The following is a 23,169-nucleotide window of genomic DNA, read 5'->3' as shown; positions in this document are numbered from 1 at the left end:
AAACCCAGTTTTATTTCTGAAACTACCTTTTATTTATAGATCAAGAGTTTAAGCACAGTATCCCATTTAAGAAACTGCCTTGAGGAAAGCTATTTAAAATATAGTTTAAGTCTACTTAAACTTTTTCTTTAGTTGTTAAAACTTCATGTAGCTCATTTGTGACTTGTTTAGTGTATAAGGTAAATATTCCTACTACTTTCAGGTTATTAATAATTTAAAATTAACAAGAATTCATGTGCCTCAGAGTTAAAGTTAGTATAGTTATATGGAGTGAGCATTTGGAACATTGACTTGAGTGAGAGATGTGATAGTAATAAATTATTGGCAGATTTAGAGTTTAAAATACTAAATATAAGTAAGCTCACAGGCATTAGCAGTGTAACTATTCCTTCAACTTTGCATTTTTATTTATATCTTTTCTTGTTTGTTAATTTGATAAACTTTCTTCAGGGTTTTTTTGGGGGGAGTGGGGAATTTATATTTATTATCAACATGCAGGTTGAGTTTTAAGAATTCTTCTTTTAGGCTCACGGATGTGACACAGTGGCACAGTATGTTCCTTGCATGCATGAGAGATCTAGGTTTGATCCCTGATGTCTCCTATCCTACACATATGTACGTTATACACAATTTTTTTTGACTTCTGAATCAAAGCAAATTGGCCTAGCTAGTGGCTAAAGGTGCATTCTTTTCTATAGATGTGTCAGTTGCCCGGGTCTAATCCCTGACAGCACATCATACTCCTCTGCTGTACCACACTATGAGTAGCCTTCCTGAGCACTGCTTGTGTGATTCCTTCTCCCCATTCTTCAACAATCCCCTCCCAAATAAACCTCTCAAACTACTACACAACATGAAAGTTATATGCATTAAATAAAAACCAACCCCCCCAAAATTCATATGTCATGAAAAAAACAGTTTTAGGCATTTTTGTACCAATAAAATTAGTGTTCACAGTAGAAATTCTAAGTACCATGATTCAGATTCTATCTATATAAAATCCATGTTAATGGTGTTTAATATATGTTAGATTATTTTAAATCTTGTTAGTTATATTCTAGTAGATTTATTAAAAGGTGAACCAAGGGTTGGTAGATAGCTCAAAGGACTGGAGGACTTGAGTTCATGCCTTGACAGTATTTCAGTTCCTGAGCTACGAATGACCTGCCGCTACTGCCCTCCCTCTCTTCCCCCCCCTCCCCCAACACACAGACACGCGCGCGTGCGCACAACATGATGTGTTCTTGGTAGCCCCAGCCCACTAGCCCAGCAAACACCAATCACTTCACTGGCCCAGAACACCAAAACTATTAGCACTCATAGCCAGGTCCCAAACATTGTTGGGAAGGTCCAAAGTGGGGTGAAAGAAGGAGCTTATAAGTGGATCAAAGAGTAAATTGACTGAATCAGAAGAGTTAGGTACATATGTAGAGTGTTGTGAAAGACAAAAATTTTTAGAGTGAGAAAATCAGTGGTAGCTGTGAGTTATGTAGTTTATTTTGTATTATGTCATTTAAATTCTTTTAATTAAAGAATTAGGCATTCACTTTCCACTATTGACTTTGTTGTTAAGAAATGACATGTTGCGTGATAATAAGATGAAGAGGTGATAATTTTCTTTGTTTTTATTGGTTTTTTTGTTTGTTTCTGTAATGGGGATTGAACCTCAGACCTCAGATATGCAGAACATGCATTCCACCACTGAGTCACATCCCTCACTCAAGAGATATTTAAAGTTAACTATTATTAGACTATAGTTTGTAAGGATAGAGGGAAATTATTAGAAAACTCAAATCTTAAGTGTTAAGATGTTTTGAACTTAAATTGTTGATAGTTGAGGTAGTTATAGCTTCTATATTGATTCCAGTAAGTTTGAAGGAAAACATTTCTCAGTAACTGAATTATTTTGTTGAAGATTGATTAGTAAAGTTGATGCCAGTATCCAAAGCATAGATCAGGTCTAAAAACAAATGTTGTTTTTAATTTTACCAGTGTATTTGAATATACTTTCTTAAATTCATTAGCATTGTATCAATTTCTTTTCCCTTTCAGTCACTGACTTCCTTCATCATCTTTTACTTTGCTACCTGCTCTTTTGAGGTTTTCTATATAAAGATATAGGATATTTATTATTCTTTGCATTGATATTATCATTTAAGAAAGTAGAATGTATCTTGCTCCTCCAAGTTGTGAAGGAATCTATTTTTAGGAAAAGTGATCTTTGTAGTGTTGGGAGTACATTGAGGTTTAAAGATGTACAACCTAAGTCTTCACACTCTTTTAACTTGTTCTTTAGTTCTCCAGAAATATGTAAGATTATTGCTTGCTGATGACCCTTCTGTTTCTTACTGATGTGTTTGATCTCCTTCCCTATTGATCTCCTCCCCTAAGTGCTGAACTGGTGATAACTTCAGGTCATCACTAGTCATGTTTGAATTTTGTTAACTGTGCTGTTTTGATAGAATCGTCCTTACTTCTCTACACAGATGTGTTTGAGAAAGAATCTTGCAGAAGTCTTAGTATTTTTTATATTTTCCAGTACCAGATAGTGTTCAAATTCTTGAATTACAGTGGTGCTGGGGATCAAACTTACATACCCTTTGCCCTTGAGTAACTTCATTAAGACTTTTAAGACTTCATTTCATTTTAAGAATTTCTAATTTCGGGTCTGGAGCAATAGCACAGCTGGTAGGGCATTTGCCTTGCATGCGGCTGTGGGTTCGATTCCCAGCATCCCATGAGTGATTTCTGAGTGCAGAGCCAGGAGTAACCCCTGAGCATCAGCTGGGTGTGACCTAAAAAGAAAAAAAAATTGCTAATTTCAAGAATTCTTTTAATCTGTCATCTGTTTGCAAAAGTAGTAATTGCAAAACTTAACTGTTTGTTTCTGGTATTTTTTATTCCTGGTATTCTTTTGAAAGCTTGTTTTTACTATTGTGTGGGATACTAAAGGGGTGGTAGAAGTAGTGGGTGCTAGCCATCAAACTCAGGACCTTCCTTGTAAGGCGTACTTTACCATTTGAACAATTTCCCCACCTCTATGCTTCGTAGTCTCAAGGTATTTTTTTTGTTGCTTTTTGTTGTTTTTTGTTTTTAAGAGTGGTTTGTTGATGTCATTTACTTTTGCTAAATTTTGAAGCTTTCTTTTTTGGTAGGGTTGCACACATTGTGATGTTCAGGGGTTACTGCTAATAGGCAGGGGACTATATGGGAATCAAACCCAGGTCAACTGTGTGTGAGGCAATTGTCCTACCCTCTACTATCTCTCCAGCCCCCACAAAGACTTTTCTAAGGGAAAGATCCCTCACCAGAAAATTGTGCCTAAAATGCAACGTTAGGAGTTCATACTTTACCACCTCAGTAGTTAAAGTTTAAGTTAGTGATTGTTTCCTAAGACCAGTGTTGAGTTGATTGTTCTTCTTTATCTTTGGCACAGGGGATTGAATGTATTTTTATATTGTCATCAGATATTTTAATAATATCTGATGGCATTTGAAGGTTCTTGTTCTAGTAAAAATTAAAATTTTCCTTTTGAAATTAATAAATCTATGGAAATATACAATTTATATTCTAAGCTTTTTTTTTAAATTGAGACACTGATTTACAAAATTACTCATGCTTGAGTTTCAGGCATAGAGTGTTCCGACACCAGTCCTTTCACCTGTGCCCACATTCCTCCACTAATGATCCCAGTTTTCCATCTATTCATCAACCTGCTCTCTATGGCAGTACCTTTTGTTGTTATTGTTGCCTTCAAGACCCTGTGGTTTTACAATACTGTTCCTATTGGCTTTCATGCATACCACTTGACTGCCTTGGAACACTGTCTCCTCAAGAGAGTTCCCTTTACTTTCTTCTGCCATTGTCTAGTGTGACACCCCCCCCCCCCCCATCCTGTTCTATATCCCCTGCATATCGGCCAGGCACACTTATTAATGAGGACCAGTTTTCATGCGCTTCATTTCTATTAGGCATTTGTTTTCCCTCTCTTTATGTCCCATTCTAAGCAGTTTTAAGAATAGATTTTCAACTAAAAAAAATCAGTGAAACAGGACCAAGATAAATATCTCAAAGGTTGGAGTGCATACTTTGTACACGGGAGCCCCAGGTTTAGTCCTTGACACTACTTGGTTCCCTTAGCACCACAGACTGAATGGCAGAACTAAAAAGGGATAGCGAGATGAGCATTCAGTAGGCCAGATGTATACTTTGTATGTAGGAGACTTTTGTGATTCCTGTCACTGCATGTTCCCTCGAACCTTTAGCAATCCTTGAGAGTACAGAGCTGGGTGTAGTCCCTGAGCAATGCTGGAAGTTGCCCCAGGACCCAAGGTAAATAGATAAGTAATGAAACATGTTGAAATGCAGTTAATCTTGGTTAGGTTATAGTTAACTTTCTAGGCCACTGTCTAGCTTTATTTGTCAGTATTATTTGATGTTGCTTAATTGTAATTTTGGATTTATGTATTAGCTTTCTAAATTTGGAATACAGTTCATACTTTAATTATTTTACCAAGGATAGCTGTTTCAAATATAATTGATGTTTGAAATACATTATTCTTTGGGTGGTTTTAGTTTATGCTAAAATTTGAAGCTGTGTGTAACTTTTGCTCGTGCTTTATTTATGCAGAATACCCTCCGAATCCTAAATCTAGAACCCCAAGGATGCTGGTTATTAAGAAAGGTAATACAAAAGACTTACAGCTCTCTGGATTCCCAGTTGTAGGAAATCTTCAGTCACAGCCAGTTAAGAATGGGACTGGTCCAAGTGTTTATAAAGGATTAGTCCCTAAACCAGCTGCTCCACCTACAAAAGTAAGTCCTAACTTATTAAAAATGGAAAAAGGTTTTAGTTTAAAAGTTACTTTGGGAAAAGGTTGTAAAAGGTTTTAAACTAATATTTTGTGGACTGCTGACTTCTAAGTCGAAAGTAAAGGTTCTTTGTGTGTCATGTATCTTAATTGACTTTTAAGTGCTATATTTTTTCTTGTTTTTGTAGTAGTGAATGATTCATAATCTTTTGCTGGGTACCTTGATATTTTTGCATAATTACATAATATAAAATGCTGTTTCTTGGTGTGCACTTTTAGGTTTTTAAAACTCACTTTTCTCGGTATTAGAAAAGTTTATCTACTGAATTTAGACTGAATCTGAATACACTGCATTATTTTTCAGCTTTATAAATCTCAAATTTTATAAAGTTGAAAAATAAAACAATGTGTGTATTAAGATTCTTTTACTCTGAATATCAAGCTTTGTTATTATTTGTAGAAAAAGATGGAAAGGAACCGTGAAGGAATGATTAAGAAGAAATACAGGAAAACATTGTTCTTACTACATGTGCCCTCTTTGTTTCAGAGTTCATTTATTTTTCCTAAGTAATCTGATCTTTTAGTTAACCTTTAATATTTGTGTTTTTCTTTAGCCTACACAATGGAAAAGCCAAACTAAAGAAAATAAAGTTGGGAGTTCTTTTCCTCATGAGTCTACATACAGTGTTGGCAACTTTAATGCTTTTAAATCAACTGCCAAGAATTTTAGTCCATCAACAACTTCAGTAAAAGAGGTATGATATTAAAATTATCCACAAGTCAACATAAATTAATCATTGTAATTAATAATGAGCAAAACGATGCTTGGATCAAATCCAAGTCCTCACATCTACTTGGCATGTGCTGTACTGCATATAGCTGCCCCATGATAGTTAAGTAGGAACTATGTAAAAAAATTTAATGCCTATTTCTAAACATCCAAAACTGTAGAGAAAATATAAAGAACCACCCATATATTTATCACTTAGAAAGAATGACTAAGAATTGTGAAAAGTACAGTATAGTGAGAGTATACTATAGTAATTAACTTTGAATAGCTAAATGGATTTGTAATAGTCTATGGTGGGTGTTGGGATTGGTGGTTGTTGGACATTTTAGGATTTTAACAATTCCAAGAGCAAGGGATTTGCTTCATGGTGAAATTATGGTTTTTAGTTTGGTTGGTTTTGGACTACACCTGGCTGTGCTTCAGGACTTACTCTTGCCTCTATTCAGGGATTACTCCTAGAAGTGCTCTTAGCATTTAACCCAAGTCAGCCTAATCTGATGTGCTATACATTTGGTTGTTGTAGACATTGAATTAATTGGGACATCATAGTCCTTATATACTATTTCTTCTTCTTTTTTTTTTTTTACGTTTTTCTTGACTTTTGACCCACACCTAGCATGCTCAGGGCTTAACCCCGTCTCTACTCAGAGGTCACTCCTTGGTGGTTGGTGCTCAGGGACCATATGCATTGAGTTGAACCCAGGGCGACAGCTTTTAAGGAAAGCACCTTAACAGGTAGTATCTGACCCTGTTCTTTCTTAATGTTATCAGCTGTAGGATATTAGACTTGTGCCAGCATTCTCAGTTGTGATTTAGAGATCGCAATCTGCAAACATTATTGTCAACAGTACTATGGTATATTCTCATACCTAAAACATTCTGTTGCAGTTTTTACATTTTCTTCTGTAGTTTTTCCTTTTGGTCACACTCAGCTTTACTCAGGGCTTGCTATTGGCTCTGCATTCAAAAATCACTCCCGGTGGGTTCAGGGAACCGTATAGGGTGGAAGCCCTGTGCAAGACCTTGCCCTCTGTACTATCTCTCTGGCCCCAAACATTTTATTGTCGATCGTATTTTACTTTAAAAGCCAAAGGGTGGGGTTGAAGAGATAGTACAACAATTTGGGTGCTAAGGTGTTTGCCTTGCACATGGCCAACCTGGGTTCGATCGTTGGTGCCCTATGTGGTCCCCTGAACATTGCCAGATATGGGTCAGAAACAAGACAAAAGGGTGCTAACGCATGTCTGTTTTCTCCTCTGTTCTTTGGTTTGGAATATAGTTATTTGCACGGCAGAGCCTGGCAAGCTACCCGTGGCATATTTGATATGCCAAAAAACAGTAATATTAATGGGTCTCAATTCCCTGACCCTGAAAGAGCCTTCAATACGTCATTAGGAGAGGCTGCTAAAATCTCAGGGTTGGAATGAGTGGAAATGTTACTGGCGCCCGCTCGAATAAATAGATGAAAAATGGGATGACGGTGACAGTGATGATGATAGTTATTTGGAATATAGAATATAGTTCTCTTTAGGGGTCACACCCTGTGATGCTCAGCTCCTGCCTCTTCACTCAGGAATCACTCCTGGTGGGTTCGGCGAACCATTATATGGGTTTCTGGGGATTGAACCTAGGTTGTCTGCGTGCAAGGAAGTGCCTTACCCACTCTACTAGCTTCAGTCCCAGTTCTTACAATAATAGACCTTAATTTCTAGAATACAATAATTCTTTTTTAGGAAGCCCAGTAATAGTTTAAACCTCCTGCCTGGCAAGCATAAAACTAGTGATGCCTAGTTAAGTCCCTGGCTTTACTCTTCAGCCTAAGTACAATCTGAGTGGTTACACTGAGATCCTTGGGTCACAACAAATTGGGTGATGTTTGCAGTACTACAGGCCAAAGCTTGGGAGCACTATAACCCCATTTTGTAATGACTACTTGTCATCATTGAAAGGTAATAAAGGGCTGGATTGGGGGGGAGGAAAACATACAGGGATAGAGAAAAGTGCATAAAGATAAAAAAAAGTTGTAATATCAATTTGGTACTGACATTTTCTACCTACGAATTTATCAGTGTGCTTCAATCTTTTCTTAGTGTAATCGCTCAAATTCCTCTTCACCTGTTGACAAACTTAATCAGCAGCCTCGGCTAACCAAACTGACCCGTATGCGCACTGATAAGAAAAGTGAATTTTTGAAAGCATTGAAGAGGGACAGAGTAGAAGAGGAACATGAAGATGAAAGCCACCCTGGCTCAGAGAAGGTAAGTAAAATATATTAACTATTATTAGTTTCACATTAGCAATATCACTCAAATATTTGGGCAAAAAATACTCAAAACATTACATTTTGTATTATTGATGAAATTTAATGATCAAAGTTTTTTACAGTTGTATTTTCAGACTAATTTTTTTTCAACTTCCTAAAAATTAGGATGACGACTCATTTAATTTGCATAACAGCAATAGTACTCACCAAGAAAGGGACATAAACCGAAACTTTGATGAAAGTGATATTCCGCAAGAGAATGGCAATGCCTCAGTGATATCCCAACAGATCATTCGTTCTTCCACCTTCCCACAAACTGATGTTCTCTCAAGTTCACTTGAAGCTGAACACAGGTTGGTTTCCATGATGATGATGGTGGTGATGATGGTGATGATGATGATTTCCCCTCTTCCAATATGTTCTGTTTTGGATGTTGATGAAATTACATAAATGTTGTGATTTCTTTTTAACAATTAATGAGAGTAGTTTACCATAAACCTTAACCTGTTTTAGGCATTCAGCACATTGAATTTTGATACCTTAAATGCTGTGCAACTGGCATTACAATATAACTTTAGGACATTTCCAAAAAGAGATCACTTCTGCAGTTACTCATTTTTTATTTCCTATCCTTTGAAAACCTTTATGCTGCTTTCTATATGTTTATAGACTTGCCTTTTATGGATATTTTATATATAATAAAAGCATAAATTATTTGATCTTTCTTGTCTGACTTCTTGAACTTAGCATGATGTTTCCAAGGTTAACATCAGTACTTTGCATGTGTCAGTACTTTGCTTTTCTTTTTTTGCCAAATCATTCACTGTATTGTAAGTCAACCACTTAAAAGGTTTTTTATACCTTATGTATGTCCCCCTCCCCACCCCCTTTTTTTTTTAGAGGGATTGGGGCACATCTGGCTCTGTTCAGGGTTTACTCCTGACTCTGCTCCGGGGTCAGTCTGGGTAGTGTTCAAGGGACTGTGTATAGTACTGGGGAGCCAATTGGGTTCTCCTGCATGCAAGTCTGGCTTAACTGTCTCTCTAGCCTGTGTTCTTTGTATTTTGAGTATTTTAAATACATGCCACTGTGAGCATTAATGTGCAGGCTCTTGCATGGCTATATTTTCCTTTTGTGCAAATTCCTAGGATTAGAATAATTGAGGCCTATGCTTCATTAACATTTTGAGAAACTACTGAATTATTTTCCAAAATGACTGACTCAATTTGTTTTCTGCTCAATAATACATGAAGGTTGCAGTTTCACCATATCCTTGTCTGTGGATTGACTTCTGTTTAGTTTAATACTACTTTTCCTAGAATTTCATTTAATTATGGGAAGTGGAAACTAGACTAGTTATACATATTTTTAGCAGATTTATAATTTCAATTTTTGTTATTTAGATTCCAGGCCACAATGAATGGTAAGGTTATAGTAGGTTTTTGTTTTTGTTTGTGTTGTGTTTATTTTTGGCCACACCTGGTTGTGTTCAGGGCTTACCTCTGGCTCTGTACTCTGGGATCATTTCTCTCTGACTTGTGCTCTATATTGTGGTGCTAGAGATTAAACCTGGGTCAACCACATGCAAGGCCTTACCCACTCCTGTGGCCCAGTATTAGTTTTTAGTTGTTGTTCATTGCTGTATCTTGTATCTGAATTGGTGCGGAGCACTTTGTAATTACTGAGTGCTTAAAAAGTATTTTCTTTCAGCTTAAATTTGGTGAGTGGTGTTAAGGTGTATTTTTCTACCTCCTTTGTAAAACTAATTTGATGGGATATGTTTTAGCTTTTTCCTCTAAAGATTATAGTTTCTACTTCTATCTACACACAAGATGAGATTTTATAACTATTATTAAGGACTGCTTTAAGTCTTTGCTTATATATTCTCTCTTCCCCATCCCCACCTTTGATTTTTGGTCACAACTGGCATGGTTCAGGCACTACTGCTGGTGCCTTACTTAGGGGTTCCTCCTGGTGGTGGGTGAAAGATCAGTTGGTTCTGGGCGTTTGATTGGATCTTTCCAGCTCTTGAACTGTCTCCCCAGTCCAGTTGTGCTAAAGTTTATTTGGTTTAGGACGATTTTTAAATTCCATTTAATTTTGGGGGGGAGAGGTATGAGTGGGGGTGGGGGGGAGACTATGTCTGGAAGTGCTCAGGAGTATGGTTTTAGGATTGAACTGGGTTGGTCATGGGCAAGTACAATTCCTTATCTTTGCTCCTAGGAAGATTTTTAAAACATATACTTAAAAATTGTTTTTGGGAGGCGTATTTTAGGATATTGTATAATGTACATCTCTTAATGTGCCATGTAAATGGAGTTACCATATTTAGGTGATGGTAGAGATCAAATTCATCATTTTGCTTCCTCTTATCCAGATTGTTAAAGGAGATGGGGTGGCAAGAAGACAGTGAAAATGATGAAACCTGTGCTCCCTTAACTGAGGATGAAATGAGAGAATTCCAAGTTATTAGTGAACAGGTATGACTTGACTCCTACAGATTGATTTTAAATTGCCCTTCCTTTAAAGTGTTAGTAATCCTTTCTGAGGAAGGGAATTTTGTTTTATTTACAAGTTGCTAGACATCCCATTATGTCTGATTTACTTTCTAATAGAGGCAGACATGACTTTGATGAATCTTTGGATGTATAGTGTTTAGGAATTAATGAAATTCGTCTTTGTCATTGTTCAGATTTTCTCTTAGCTTCTTACCTACCTCACCTTTTATTCTTTACTATTTAATTTTAAAATACTTTATACTCCCAGTTTTCCTTCATATATATATTTTTCTGGACTCATGATGGTCATACATTTTTGGTATCATGATTCAGAGCCTGAGAAAGTAGGATCTGATGGGCAAAGTTTTGTTTGAGGCTAAGCCCTGTGGTGCTTAAGTGATGGTGGGGAGGTAGGGGTTGCTACTCCATGGTATGTGCCAGGGATCACGCCTTCAGGTGTCCAAGGGATCTCATTGGTACTGGGATTGAACCTGCCCTCCTGCATACAAAGCCATATGCTCAACTCATTGTACTACTTCTTTAACCGTACTGTAAATGCTTGATTTCAACCTCCATATGTTCAGTTCATAAAGCTTTTGGGGGAGTAGACAGGGATAAATTTTGAGTTAATATTTTTGTGTTCTTGGGGTTAGTGCCAAGCAGTGGTCATCTACCTTTTGATAAGACTCCATACTTTTTTTTTAAAATAAAAAGTTTCCATACATTTTTTTTTTTGTACAGACTTATTAAACAACATACACACCTGCAGTAAATGAATATAGACCTTTTCACCACATCCCTGCTGGCACTGATTGTTTCTGCTTGTTTGATATATGTCAATTTTATTTTAATTTTCTTGATACTGAGTTAAAATGAACTCTTTTCCACTTTCCTGCTGGGTTGTCTAGACGTCTTTTTCAGGGAAGTGTCTGTTTATCTTTTCTTACTCCCTTTTGATGAGGTTATTGGTTTTTCATTGTTGCACCCAGTACTATTGCTCCCAGTACTATTGCTCCAGCCCCTGTCTGCCCTACTTTTTGTTTGTTTGGGGCGCCACACTCTGCAGTGCTCAGGGTTTACTCCTGGCTCTGCACCCATAAATCACTCCTGGCGGTCTTGGGGGACCTATGGAATGTCAGGAGTTAAACCCTGACCCGCTGTGTACGAGGCAAGCTCCACTGTACTATTGCTCCAGCCCCTGCATCTGCTCTTTTAATGAAATGTCATGGTAACTAGTTTAAGTAACCCTACTAGTGTTTAGTCCTAGTTTGTCTTGCAAAGTCCCAGTTTCCGCATTTTGCTTTTCATTGATATTTTTTAAAAGTACTTGTCTGAGACCACAGTGATAGTACAGTGGGTAGTATGTTTGCCTTGCACTCTGACCTCTAGGTTCGATCCTTGGCATCTGATATGACATTCATTGTTATGTGTAGTTATATCATTATTATATTAATAACTCTCGGTGGGAAGTTGATTTTTTAAATGTTTGTATCTTTGACATTTTAGTTACAGAAGAATGGCCTGAGGAAAAATGGTATTTTGAAAAATGGCCTGATCTGTGACTTCAAGTTTGGACCCTGGAAAAACAGCACTTTCAAACCCACTATTGAGAATGATGACACAGAAACAAGTAGCAGTGACACATCCGATGATGATGATGTGTGAAGGATTTCCTAACAGCTTTAGAAATTTTAGTGTGATACATCTCATACAATTTGGGGTGAATTGTAAAAATGAAGAACTATAATTTATGTAGTAAAAAACCCCATTAGAAGATGATTTTTTGGGGACTTCAATATGAAGAAAACCAAGAATGTTGTGTTGGGCTGTGTTGAACATTATTTCTTTGTAAATGAATGTTGTAGAAATGAGGACTTTGGTTGATCCAACATTGACTTTCTTCATCACTGCAGCATTTCTCTGACTAGCAATGTGACGATGTAACAAATGAGATTTTTCTCATTTAATAATAAAAAATTGTGTAATGTTTTGCAAAGCTTCTGTCTTAAAATGTCCAGGTCTTAAGAAAAAAAAGGCAGCTTACACTGTTTGCTTGCAGAGTCATATCTTTTTCGTACAATGGAATTCCTCAAGTCCACTTTGTGCGCTCCCAACTTCCCCCCCAAAAGGACAATGTAGCATGTTGGCTAAAACTGGAGCAAAGTGCACTAAAATTAATTTCCTGAATTCAACTGTTGTACTAGTCACCTTTTCAAACATAAATTGCTCTTTAGCCATTTGTAGTTCAGTAAATGTTACAGGAAAGACTTGACCACACTTCCAAATTTTAAGAGGTGATTTCCAAGAGCTTTATTTGGGTATGTTGTCAGACCAGGATTTTCTGAGCTGATGGAAAATAATCTTGTGGGAAAACTTATTTTGATAAATTATTACACATGCAGAAAAATTGATCACATTGACTGGATCTGTCCACAACATGGAAAAATAAACTGGATTTTCAGAATGTTGTTGTTCTCTGTAGTGTTCAAGGTATTGGTTTCTAAACACTGTGCTTTGTTCACTTATTAAAACAAAGTTATGCTTTATTAAAGATGGTGATTACTTTCTAATTTTACAAAAACAAAGCTTTGGAAAATACTCATTGAATGCTTAAGTTCATTAAATGAATGTTGACCTTTTCATTTGCACATTAATTTTTAAATAATTTCTGTTTTACTGCTGACTGGAAGAGTAGCCTGCCTCTTTATATTTGTCTTTTGATAATTCTGGTTTTAATTCATTTGCTGCTCCCATCCCCACCCCACATGTAAATATACTATAATTGTAAAGAACGTAATGTTAGAACAAAAATGCTGTGGATTTTATATAGTTAGCTAATGCTCATTTTTTCTTGCCTTTCATTATATTTAATTTTATCTTCCTAGAAGGCTGCTAATATTTTTTGCTGTTTTCAGTTTCCTACCAAATTTACCTGCTTTCACCAGAAGCCACTTTTGGGGTTTTACATTTAGGCTTGTGGTAATAGATTAAACAACAACATAAGTTTCTCCTCAAAAGTAATTGTAGAGTGTTAAATTTTACTTGATTTTTGGGGTATTTTTTCCCCTCCCAGTTTTTGAGTTTTTGGGCCACACCCAGCTATTCTCTGGGCTTATTCTTGACTGCACTCCTCCTACCAATTTTCTAGTCACTCCTAGCAGTGCTCGGGGAACTGTATGGAATGACTGGGATTGAATCCCAGTCAGCCACATGCAAGGCAAGCAGCTTTACTCGCTGTACTTACCTCTCTGGCTTCTTACTTTGTTTTGGGTGGCCTCAACTGGTGGTGCTCAGGACTTACTCTTTGCTCTGCGCTCAGGGATCACTTCTGGTGGGCTCAGGGAGCATATGGAATGCTAGGAATCGAACGAGGATCGGCAAGGCAAATGCCCTTCTTATACTGTATCTCCAGCTTCTTTATATATTTATAGAAGGCATTTTGTTATATGCCTCAGTTCAGTCACTTTGAGTTAGATTTTGTTTTACCCAGCAAAGAACCTAAAATATTTTTTGACTAAATCACCTCTCTGTATTTTAAAGTTTTTAAAATGTATCACTGTCACCTCGTTATTCATTGATTTACTCAAGCGGGCACCAGTAATGTCTCCATTCGTTCCAGCTCTGAGAGTTTAGCAGCTTCTCCTTACTCGTCTTTACCAACTCTGCCGTATTGGAGGCTCTTTCAGGGTCAGGGGAATGAGACCCATTATTGTTACTGTTTTTGGCATATCGAATACACCACAGGTAGCTTGCCAGGCTCTGCTGTGCATTGGTTATTAATACTGAAGAAAATTAAAACCACCCTATGGTGACTCCAACTCCTCTGCTATACAGTTATCGTAGTCATGGTTGCGGGTATGCAGCTTGAGTTCTTTTCCTTCTTTCCTTTTTGCTTTAATTCTTGTACTGTAGGGGGTAGGGCGTTTGCCTTGCACATGGCCGACCTGGGTTCGATCTCCGGCATCCCATATGATCCCCTGAGCACCGCCAGAAGGAATTCTTGAGTGCAGAGCCAGGAGTAACCCCTGAGCATTGCTAGGTGTGACCCAAAAAGCAAAATAATAATAATAATAATAATAATAATTGCTGTACTGCTAGGCAAGTTGAGTTCTTGAAAAACTAGAGGCTTCTTTACAGTTGATTATTATATTTTGTTTTTCTTGTTTGGGGGTCTTATCTGTTAACATTGTAGGGCTCCATTCTGCTCTGTGCTGCGCAGCTGCAAAGGGGACCAACAGGTGCCGGGATTGAACCAGGGCCTCCTGCAGGCAAAGCATGCACTTGATCCAGAATTACCTCTCAGGCCCCATTAAGCAATGTAATACTTCACTGCATTTCAAGTAAATCATCAATGAACAACTGCTGGACATGAAGACATGCCAGAAAACAATACCTTTTTACTTTCAATTTGGGTTTCTTGACAGCAGCTTCTACAGTCAGGATCCAACTGACGCAGGTTGAATTGTCCAAGAAGATCACAGGAGCTACAGAGTCAGTTGCTGGAGTAGCCTAATTCTCGGCATGCCTCCGATGAAAACTCAGCTCCAAAGGCAGACACCGCTTGAAGCACAGTAGTTTATAAAAATGGATTTTTAGGGCCAGAGCATATATAGTACAGCAGTAAGACATTTGCCTTGAATGTGGCCTATCTCATTTGATCCTTGGCACCACGTAATGATTTCCTCAGTCCCGTTAGTGATCTTTGATCGCAGAGCCCTGAGCACTGTCAGATGTGGCACAAACACTGTCCCTACCAATCCCACCTACCTCCTCGATTTTTTTGTAATTTTAACTTTTGTGATCATGCTAAGATTTTTTTTTTTTTTGGTGGGGGAGCATAATTCCCACTTACCAGTTAAGTGATGTTTACTCTGTATTTGTGCATTGTGATATGAAACACAGTTTTTAATGCTATGCCTTAAGTATGGTAAGTTAGTGGATTTTGTTCTGTATAATATGATATTGTAACATTAAGTTTGGTTACTGAAAGTGTGACAGCACATACCTTTAATGGAGTTTGGTTATTCTGTATAGTATAACATTAAGTTTGGTTACTGAAAGTGTGACACAGCACACATAATTTTGATGGTATTCATGCTTAGCATAACTTGTTTACCGAACAGCTGGTAAAATACTGACCATATTGTTTGAAAGGGAGCCCACACAGTACAGAAACTTTTTAAAATGTACATCTTGTTCGAATTGTTGAAGCCAGAATAGGCCATGGAAGTCTCCAAAAGGTGTTAATTTGTGGTTCTTGAAACTCAGTTTCTCTGCACCAATATTTTTTTTCTCATGAAAATATTTTTATTATGAAATAAGTTTTGTGTAATGAGCCAATATTGGACTATGAGAAATGATTTCTCAGATGCCATGTTTTAGCTGTGGTAAGATCACATCTCCAAGGAATTTGACTGTATGTGTGTGTGTATATATATGTATTTTTATATATGTTATATATATACACTTATATAAATATACTTATATATGTGTATATATATATACTTTTTTTTTAGCAAAACAGGTACAGTTGTAGACTTACCAACTTTGTGCTTGGGTTTCAGTTATACAATGATTGAATACCCATCCTTCCACCAAATGCCCATTCACCACCAATGATCCTAGTAGCCTTCCCAACCCCCCTCCCCCACGCTCCCCCACCCCCAAACACACACCCCATCCCCCCCTCTGGCAGGGCATTCCCTTTTGCTCACTCTTTCCTTTAGGGTGTTGTAATTTGCAAAAGAGGTATTGAGTGGCTATGGTGTTCATCTGTTGTCTACATTCAGCATGCATCTCGCATCCTGAGGGAGTCCTCCAAACATCCTTTACTTGGTGTTTCCTTCTCTATCTGACCTGCCTTTTCCCCTAGCATGTGAGGCGGGCTTTCAAGCCCTGGAGTAGATCTGGTACTTTTCTCAACTATTCTTGGGTGTTCGACTTCCATTCTGTTACTTTATATTCCCCAGATGAGTGCAGTCTTTCTATGTCCCTCTCTTTCTGGCTCATTTCACTTGGCATGATACTTTCCATGTAGAACCACTTGTATATAAATTTCATGACTTCATCTTTTCTAATAACTGCGTAGTATTCCATTGTGTAGATGTACCAAAGTTTCTTTAGCCAGTCATCTGTTTTCAAGCACTCGGGTTTTTTCCCAAATTTTGGTTATTGTGAACAGCGCAGCAATGAACATAGAAGTACAGATATCATTCCGGCTGCACTTTTTTGCCTCTCTGGGATATATTCCCAGGAGTGGTATTGCTGGGTCAAAGGGGAGCTCAATTTCTAATTTTTTGAGAATCGTCCATATTGTTTTCCAAAAGGGCTGAACCAGTCGGCATTCCCAGTGGCAGTGAAGGAGGGTCCCTTTCTCGCTACGTCATCCGTCCCAACACCTGTTGCTTTTGTTTCTTTGTATGTAGGCCAATCTCTGTGGTGTGAGATGGTATCTCATTGTGGTTTTGATCTGCATCTCCCTGATGATTAATGATGTAGAGCATTTTCTCATGTGCTTTTTTGCCATTCGGATTTCTTCTTTTGAGAAAGTTTCTGTTCATTTCATAGCCCCATTTTTTGATGGGGTTGGATGTTTTCTTCTTGTGGAGTTCAACCAGTATTTTGTATATCCTTGATATCAACCCCTTGTCAGATGTGTATTCGGCGAATATCCTTTCCCATTTTGTAGACTGTCTTTGTATTTTGGTCACTGTTTTGAGGTGTAGAAGCTTCTTAGTTTAAGATAGCCCCATTTGTCTATCTCTATTTTCACTTGCTCGTCCAGTGGTATGTCATCTTTGAAGATCCCATTAGCTTCAATGTCGTGGAGGGTTTTGCCAACCATGTCTTCAGTGTACCTTATGGATTCCGGTCTGATGTTGAGGTCATTAATCCATTTTGATTTTGTTTTTGTACATGGTGTTTGGTAGAGATCTGAACCCATTTTTTTTTTTGTGCATGTAATCGTCCAGTTTTGCCAGCAAAATTTGTTAAAGAGGCTTTCCTTGCTCCACTTCACATTTCTTGCTCCCTTATCAGAGATTAGATGATCGTATGTTTGGGGGGAGATGTCAGTATATTCAACCCTGTTCCATTGGTCTGCAGCTCTGCCTTTGTTCCAATACCATGCTGTTTCAATTATTACTGCTTTGTAGTAGAGTTTGAAGTTGGGGAGGTTGATTCCTCCCATTTTCTTTTCCCCAAGAATTGCTTTAGCTATTCCTGGGTGCTTATTGTTCCATTTGAATTTCAGAAGTGTTTGCTTTATTTCTTTGAAGAATGTCATGCATATCATTATAGGGATCTCATTGAATTTGTACAATGCTTTGGGAAGTATTGCCATTTTGACAATGTTAATTCTCCCGATCCATGAGCAGGGGATATCTTTCCATTTCCTCATGTCCTCTTTTATTTCCTGAAGTAGCGTTTTGTAGTTTTCTTTGTACAGGTCTTTTACATGCTTAGTTAAGCTGATTCCTAGGTACTTGATTTTCTGGGGCCCAATTGTGAACGGGATTTTTTTTTTCATGTCACTTTCTTCTCTCTCATTATTTGCGTATAGGAAAGCCATGGACATTTGTGTATTGATTTTATAACCTGCAACTTTACTATATAAGTCTATTGTTTCTAGGAGTTTCTTGGTAGCTGCACCAATATTTTTGGAAAAATCAAGATAGAAATTTACAAAGTACGAGTTGAACATGTGTTTTAGCATGTTTTGACTTGTGCAATCACTATAGTCAAGATAATGAGTTACAGCTATAACATCCCCCAAAGTTTCTGGGTATGCCCTCTTTTAAAATAATTTCCTCTTTATATTGTCTCTCCTCAGCATTTTTAAAAAATACCAAGTGTAATGAGTATTTTAATGGTTTTGGGTTTAAGGCATTTCAAAATGATATCTAAATTTGTTTTAAGGATGAGAGAAATGTAAGCATGAGGATTATTTCCATGCCTGTATTCTTTTGACATAGAAGTATAGATATAAGAATATTAACTTGATTCTGTAAATTTACTAGATATATATAGCTTAGTGATAGAGTAAATACCTTAAATGTTGGAGGCCATCCCAGAGACAGAAAAAGTGAGGATGGGTCTGAGAGAACTCATAGAATACATTAGAGTGTGTTCTTAGTGTGCATTAGACCCTTGGTTTGATCTCCAGCTCTGAGTCTCCTTGGGGTGTGGGTGCCCCAGTTCTTAGGGCTTGAGCCTCACTACATCCTTGGGTCTGGCCACCTTCAGGACCACACAATTCAAGTATCAAGAGTGGACCTGAATCACTTATGGGGTTCTCTCATCCATTCCCACCCAGCATTCCCCCCAAAATGTTGCTTCAGCAGGAGAACCCTATAATACCTAGCTGGAGCTGGAGCCAGGGCCAGAATAATGGCTTCAGGATTCAAAGGAACTATGCTATCATTCATCCTAGTCAAGGGATCTGAATCAGAACGAAGAGTGTAAAGGTGGTTTCCACACACTTCATTAAAATAAGTAGATTTTCAGAGGTAACTGTGCCTGCAAATTTCATTTTGAAACTGAAGCAAAAATGAAGATGCAGTGATGACAATCTCTGTGCTGATACTGAAGTGCTTACAGGATAAAGTATCATGTTTTGGTGGGTAACAATTGACTAAGATGTAGAGATCTAAAGAATTTTAGGCAAAGTAATTGGCCTGTATAAATTCATGTTGTGGCCTACTAGGTTCAGTATAGGTACAGGAGATGAGACATGAGGCAGCAGAAGCTAAATTAAGAAGGACCAGTAATACTTTGATCAAATTTAGGCATTCAATGAAGTGCTTTTAAAGATAAAGAACTGGAATGTCAGGCTCTTTTGTTGAGCTTAAACATCAAAGTCTACGATTGCTTACAACTGAGGGGGAAAGGTAGGAGAAACTTGAGAATGTCTCGTTCAGAAATTACTTTTCTAAGTGACTGTAGGTAGATGGGTATATATTTTAAAACTGAAAGAGGCAGACTTCTGGCGTGTTGGGAAGTTAGCCAAGGTCCTGACTTACTTTAGAAAAATTAAAGGTGATCCATGGCTTATATGACTGCAAAAACGAGTTCTAATCAGTAATTTTTCTGCAGTGACCTCTTCCCAAATCAAAGTGACAGAAATCAGTTGAATACTGAGCAATTACTATAAACAAAATATTAGTGAGGACAGTCAAAATATAGCCTAGCCGATGAAACGGTATTTGCATAAGCATTCTAATGTAACAGGCCAGTGAAGGTAAATCACAAATATTCTGAGTACCTGAAAACTTGAAAAAAATTTTTTTTCTTTTTGGGTCACAACCACTGTTGCTCAGGGGGAAATAGGGAAGGGGATTCTAAGTTCTGATTCCTTTGCATCTTCCTGAGTGTGATCCCACTTATTCTGCACTTGGTGATTTTTGATGGCACAAGCAATTTTAACCCCACTACAGTTAGTTATGTGTGCTATCACATTTCAACTAAAGTGTGTGACTCCCTGGCAAGCCTACAACCAGGACTGTGTCCTGAGTGAGCACCAAGGCAACTCTGACGAGTATTCCAGCTAAAAAGTGCTATCTTTGGCAACCATGTGTGCAAGCACCATGACCAAAGGACCTGGTGAGCGTGGTGGCCAAATGTTGCAGCACCATAATCTGGCATGTACTACCTCTGCCTAAGAACTGAAAGAGAAGAAAAAAAATTTAAATACGAGAGTAGAAGAGTGCTTTGGGTATTTCGAAAACATTTAAAGGAAGTGCAAATTTGATTTATGTTTTGTGAACTTCAGTCTTGTTTCACGGTGGAGGAGAGACAATGCCAGAGCTTGACAAGAGATCAAGAAGTTCTAGTGTCAAAGATTGCTAGATGTTTTGACTTTGAGGGACATAATAGAATTTCAGAAATTTTCTAAGCAATGACAACATCACCAAGATCATATACATATTCAACACTGAGGCGCTTAGTACTATCGTGGCTGCTCAACATGCAGGATGCCATATGACTTAAGGAAAACATTCTTTCATCCTTTGGATAGACAGTTCTAGGATGGCATTTAAAAAGTGGCCTTTTGTTTCTTTTTAGAGTAAAATTGCATGTTTATCTTGAGTTTTTAGCAGACAAGTTCTGCTAAAATTGTACTTGCTAACTTAAACAAATTTCAGACTGCTTATTTAGACTGGAGATATGAAGAATAGGTTCTCATAGCATAACTTTTTAATACAGAACTGCATTTCTCTTCGTGGATGTTCTCTTGATGACCAGATAAGCATGTCCATTTTTGGGTCTTTTGGGTCTTGGGCCATTGATTTATTACTTGGACTTGAATTTAGGTCAGTTTTCTAGTCAGGCTTTTTCTTTCCCTTCCTTTCTTTGCTTCCTTTTTAAAAGAATTTTTTTTTTTTGGGCCACATCCAGTGATGCTCAGGCCTTACTCCTGATTCTGCACTCAGTGATCACTCCTGTCAGGGCTCAGGGAACCATATATGGTACCAGACATCTGAAGGAGGGCCAGCCATATGCAAGGCAGGAGCCTTAATCACTGTATTGTCTTTCTGGCACCATGTAAATGAACCTCCCCCAGCAAATAGCCTGTTTTCTCTGCTCAGTGTCATTAAGGTCTCAAAGAACTTTGTTGATTTTATCATGTCTAGTTTGGAAAACTTGAAGCACACTATGTTTGTTTTGTTTTGGGGCCATACCTGTTGATGCTGCAAAAACTATTTCCATAACTTGATATTCTGTAGTTCTGTTTGGATATGAATTTTGAGTGCACGTTGTTCACAGTTGTTCACGTTGTTCCTGGCTCTAGGAATTACTCCTGGCAGTACTGGGGGACCAGATGGAACGCCTGGATCGAACCCAGGTGGGTCACATGAAAGGCAAATGCCCTACTCGTTGTACTATCTCTAGCCCCAAAGCACAATATTTTTTGACCACGTCCAAGTTTATGTGCATCAGTTTTTCAAGGTTGCCATAATAGTAAAAGTATCACAAACTAGGTTTTAAAAGAACTTTGGTTACAGTTATGGCTGGAAATCTAAAAGCAAGGTGTTGGTGGGCCCTGCTTTCTCTGAAGTCTCCAGAGGAAAACCCTTCATGCCTCATCATAGCTAGGATTAGTCTGGCTGGCAATCCTGACACCACTTGGTTCAAGACAGCATAAATCTGATCTCTGCCTCTGCCTTCACATTATTTTCCTTCTGGTGTGCTTGTATGTCTCTCCTTTTTCTTATGAGGATCCCTGTCATTGGATTAGGCCCTACTCCAATCCAGTACAATCCCTGTTAGCTAATTACCTCTGCAAAAACTATTTCCATAACTTGATATTCTGTAGTTCTGCTGGGATATGAATTTTGAGTGCATGTTGTTCACAGTGCTATTGTTTTATTTAAATTCTATACTTTGAATTCTATATGTATTTTGAAACATCTCAAAGTGTGTGGCAACTTTAGCACTTTGAGACTTGCAGAATGTTTTTCATAAGGTATACTAAGGTAAGTTATTAACATGTTTAAGGCCAAGTGGAAAATAATTTTCATCATACTTCAGTTGTTTTTTGTTGTTTTAGTCTTAGTGCCACACTTGGCTGTGCTCAGAACTTCTTTGTTCAGGGATCACCCCTGGTGGGTTTCAGGGGGCTCAGTGGGCTCAGTGGCTCACCCATATGTGGTGCCAGGATTGAACCCAATTTGCCCTGATATAAAGGAAGTGCCTTAACTGCTGTACTCTCTGCAGAGCCCCCATACTCCTTTATTTTTTGGGTTTGTTTTAATTTTTTGTTTGGGAGCTACATCTGGATGTAGCTCAGGGGCTGTGTGCTTGAGGGTTGTCCCTGAAGGTATTAAGGGGACCATGTGGTACTAGGGAGCAAACCTACCTGGGTAATTCCTGTAATGCATGTACTAGGGAAGCACATGCAAAATATGTGCTTCTATGGCTTGAGTGATTTCAGCCCCTGTTTTGTTTGTTTATAGTTTTGCCTTGTTTCTTTGAGGTAGGTAGCTCTCTTCTATGTTAGAAAACACTTGGCTGTTGATTTCATTGCTTTCAACATCTTCAGAGGGTAACTCTTAGTCATCTCCTAAGTACATGCTTTACAAGTAGGATCCCCAGGTTCAATCCATAGTACCACATAGTCTCCTGAACACTTTGGGAACAAACTATAAGCACTGAGCTGGAAGTAATCCCTGAACACTAGGTGTGATCCACCTCAAACAAGAAAAACAGCCTTTTCCTCTTCTTATTTTATGAAAACTCGTGTGTGTGTGTGTGTGTGTTAGGTCACATACAACAGTGCTCAGGAGCTGCTCCTGGCTTGGTTCTCAGGTTCTCAGGGTCATTTCCCTGTGCTTCTGGGCAGGAGTGGGTATGGGGGGAGGGGGTGGGTAATTCCTGTAATGCCAGAGACTGAACCCAGGACTTCTGCATATGAATCATGCATACTCAGTTTGTTGAGCTATGTGTTCTGTCCCTAAACTATTCTCAAAGTTAAGAATAGTTTATTTAGGTAATTTTAGTATAAAGAATACATGTATTGGGGCTGGAGTGATAGTACACCCTCATTTGCCTTGCATGCAGTTAACCTGGTTCTATTCCTAGCATCCCATATGTTCCCCTGAGCCCTCCAGGAGTAATTCCTAAGTTCCGAGCCAGGAGTAATACCTGAGTATGCCAGGTGTGCCCCCCCCCGATATAATAATTTTAACATAAATTATTTTAAATAATGTTTTGCATAATATTTTAGGGGCTAGAGAATTAGGGGCTGGAGCAATAGCACAGCGTGTAGGGCGTTTTTGCTTTGCGTGCGGCCGACCTGGGTTTGATTCC

At 38.1% G+C, this 23,169-nt stretch overlaps 1 protein-coding gene across 2 annotated transcripts in view; it reads left to right on the top strand.

Annotated features, from left to right (window-relative positions):
* The window catches only part of GPBP1 (GC-rich promoter binding protein 1), a 63,774-nt gene extending 51,220 nt beyond the window's left edge, over positions 1 to 12,554 (top strand). For both annotated transcript variants that reach the window (XM_056112071.1, XM_056112069.1), the window contains 6 exons: positions 4,631 to 4,815; positions 5,426 to 5,566; positions 7,692 to 7,859; positions 8,030 to 8,217; positions 10,242 to 10,344; positions 11,869 to 12,554. In XM_056112071.1, the coding sequence (XP_055968046.1) occupies positions 4,631 to 4,815; positions 5,426 to 5,566; positions 7,692 to 7,859; positions 8,030 to 8,217; positions 10,242 to 10,344; positions 11,869 to 12,027 (944 nt within the window). In that variant the 3' untranslated portion in view covers positions 12,028 to 12,554. The remainder of the gene's footprint in view (positions 1 to 4,630; positions 4,816 to 5,425; positions 5,567 to 7,691; positions 7,860 to 8,029; positions 8,218 to 10,241; positions 10,345 to 11,868) is intronic.
* Positions 12,555 to 23,169: the final 10,615 nt, after the last annotated feature.

The sequence above is a fragment of the Sorex fumeus genome, unplaced genomic scaffold (assembly GCF_029834395.1).
Source record: "Sorex fumeus unplaced genomic scaffold, SorFum_2.1 ptg000015l, whole genome shotgun sequence".
In the NCBI taxonomy this organism is placed as follows: Eukaryota; Metazoa; Chordata; class Mammalia; order Eulipotyphla; family Soricidae; genus Sorex; species Sorex fumeus.
Note: the sequence above shows the minus strand (reverse complement) of the source record. Positions and strands in the feature narration are given on the sequence as shown.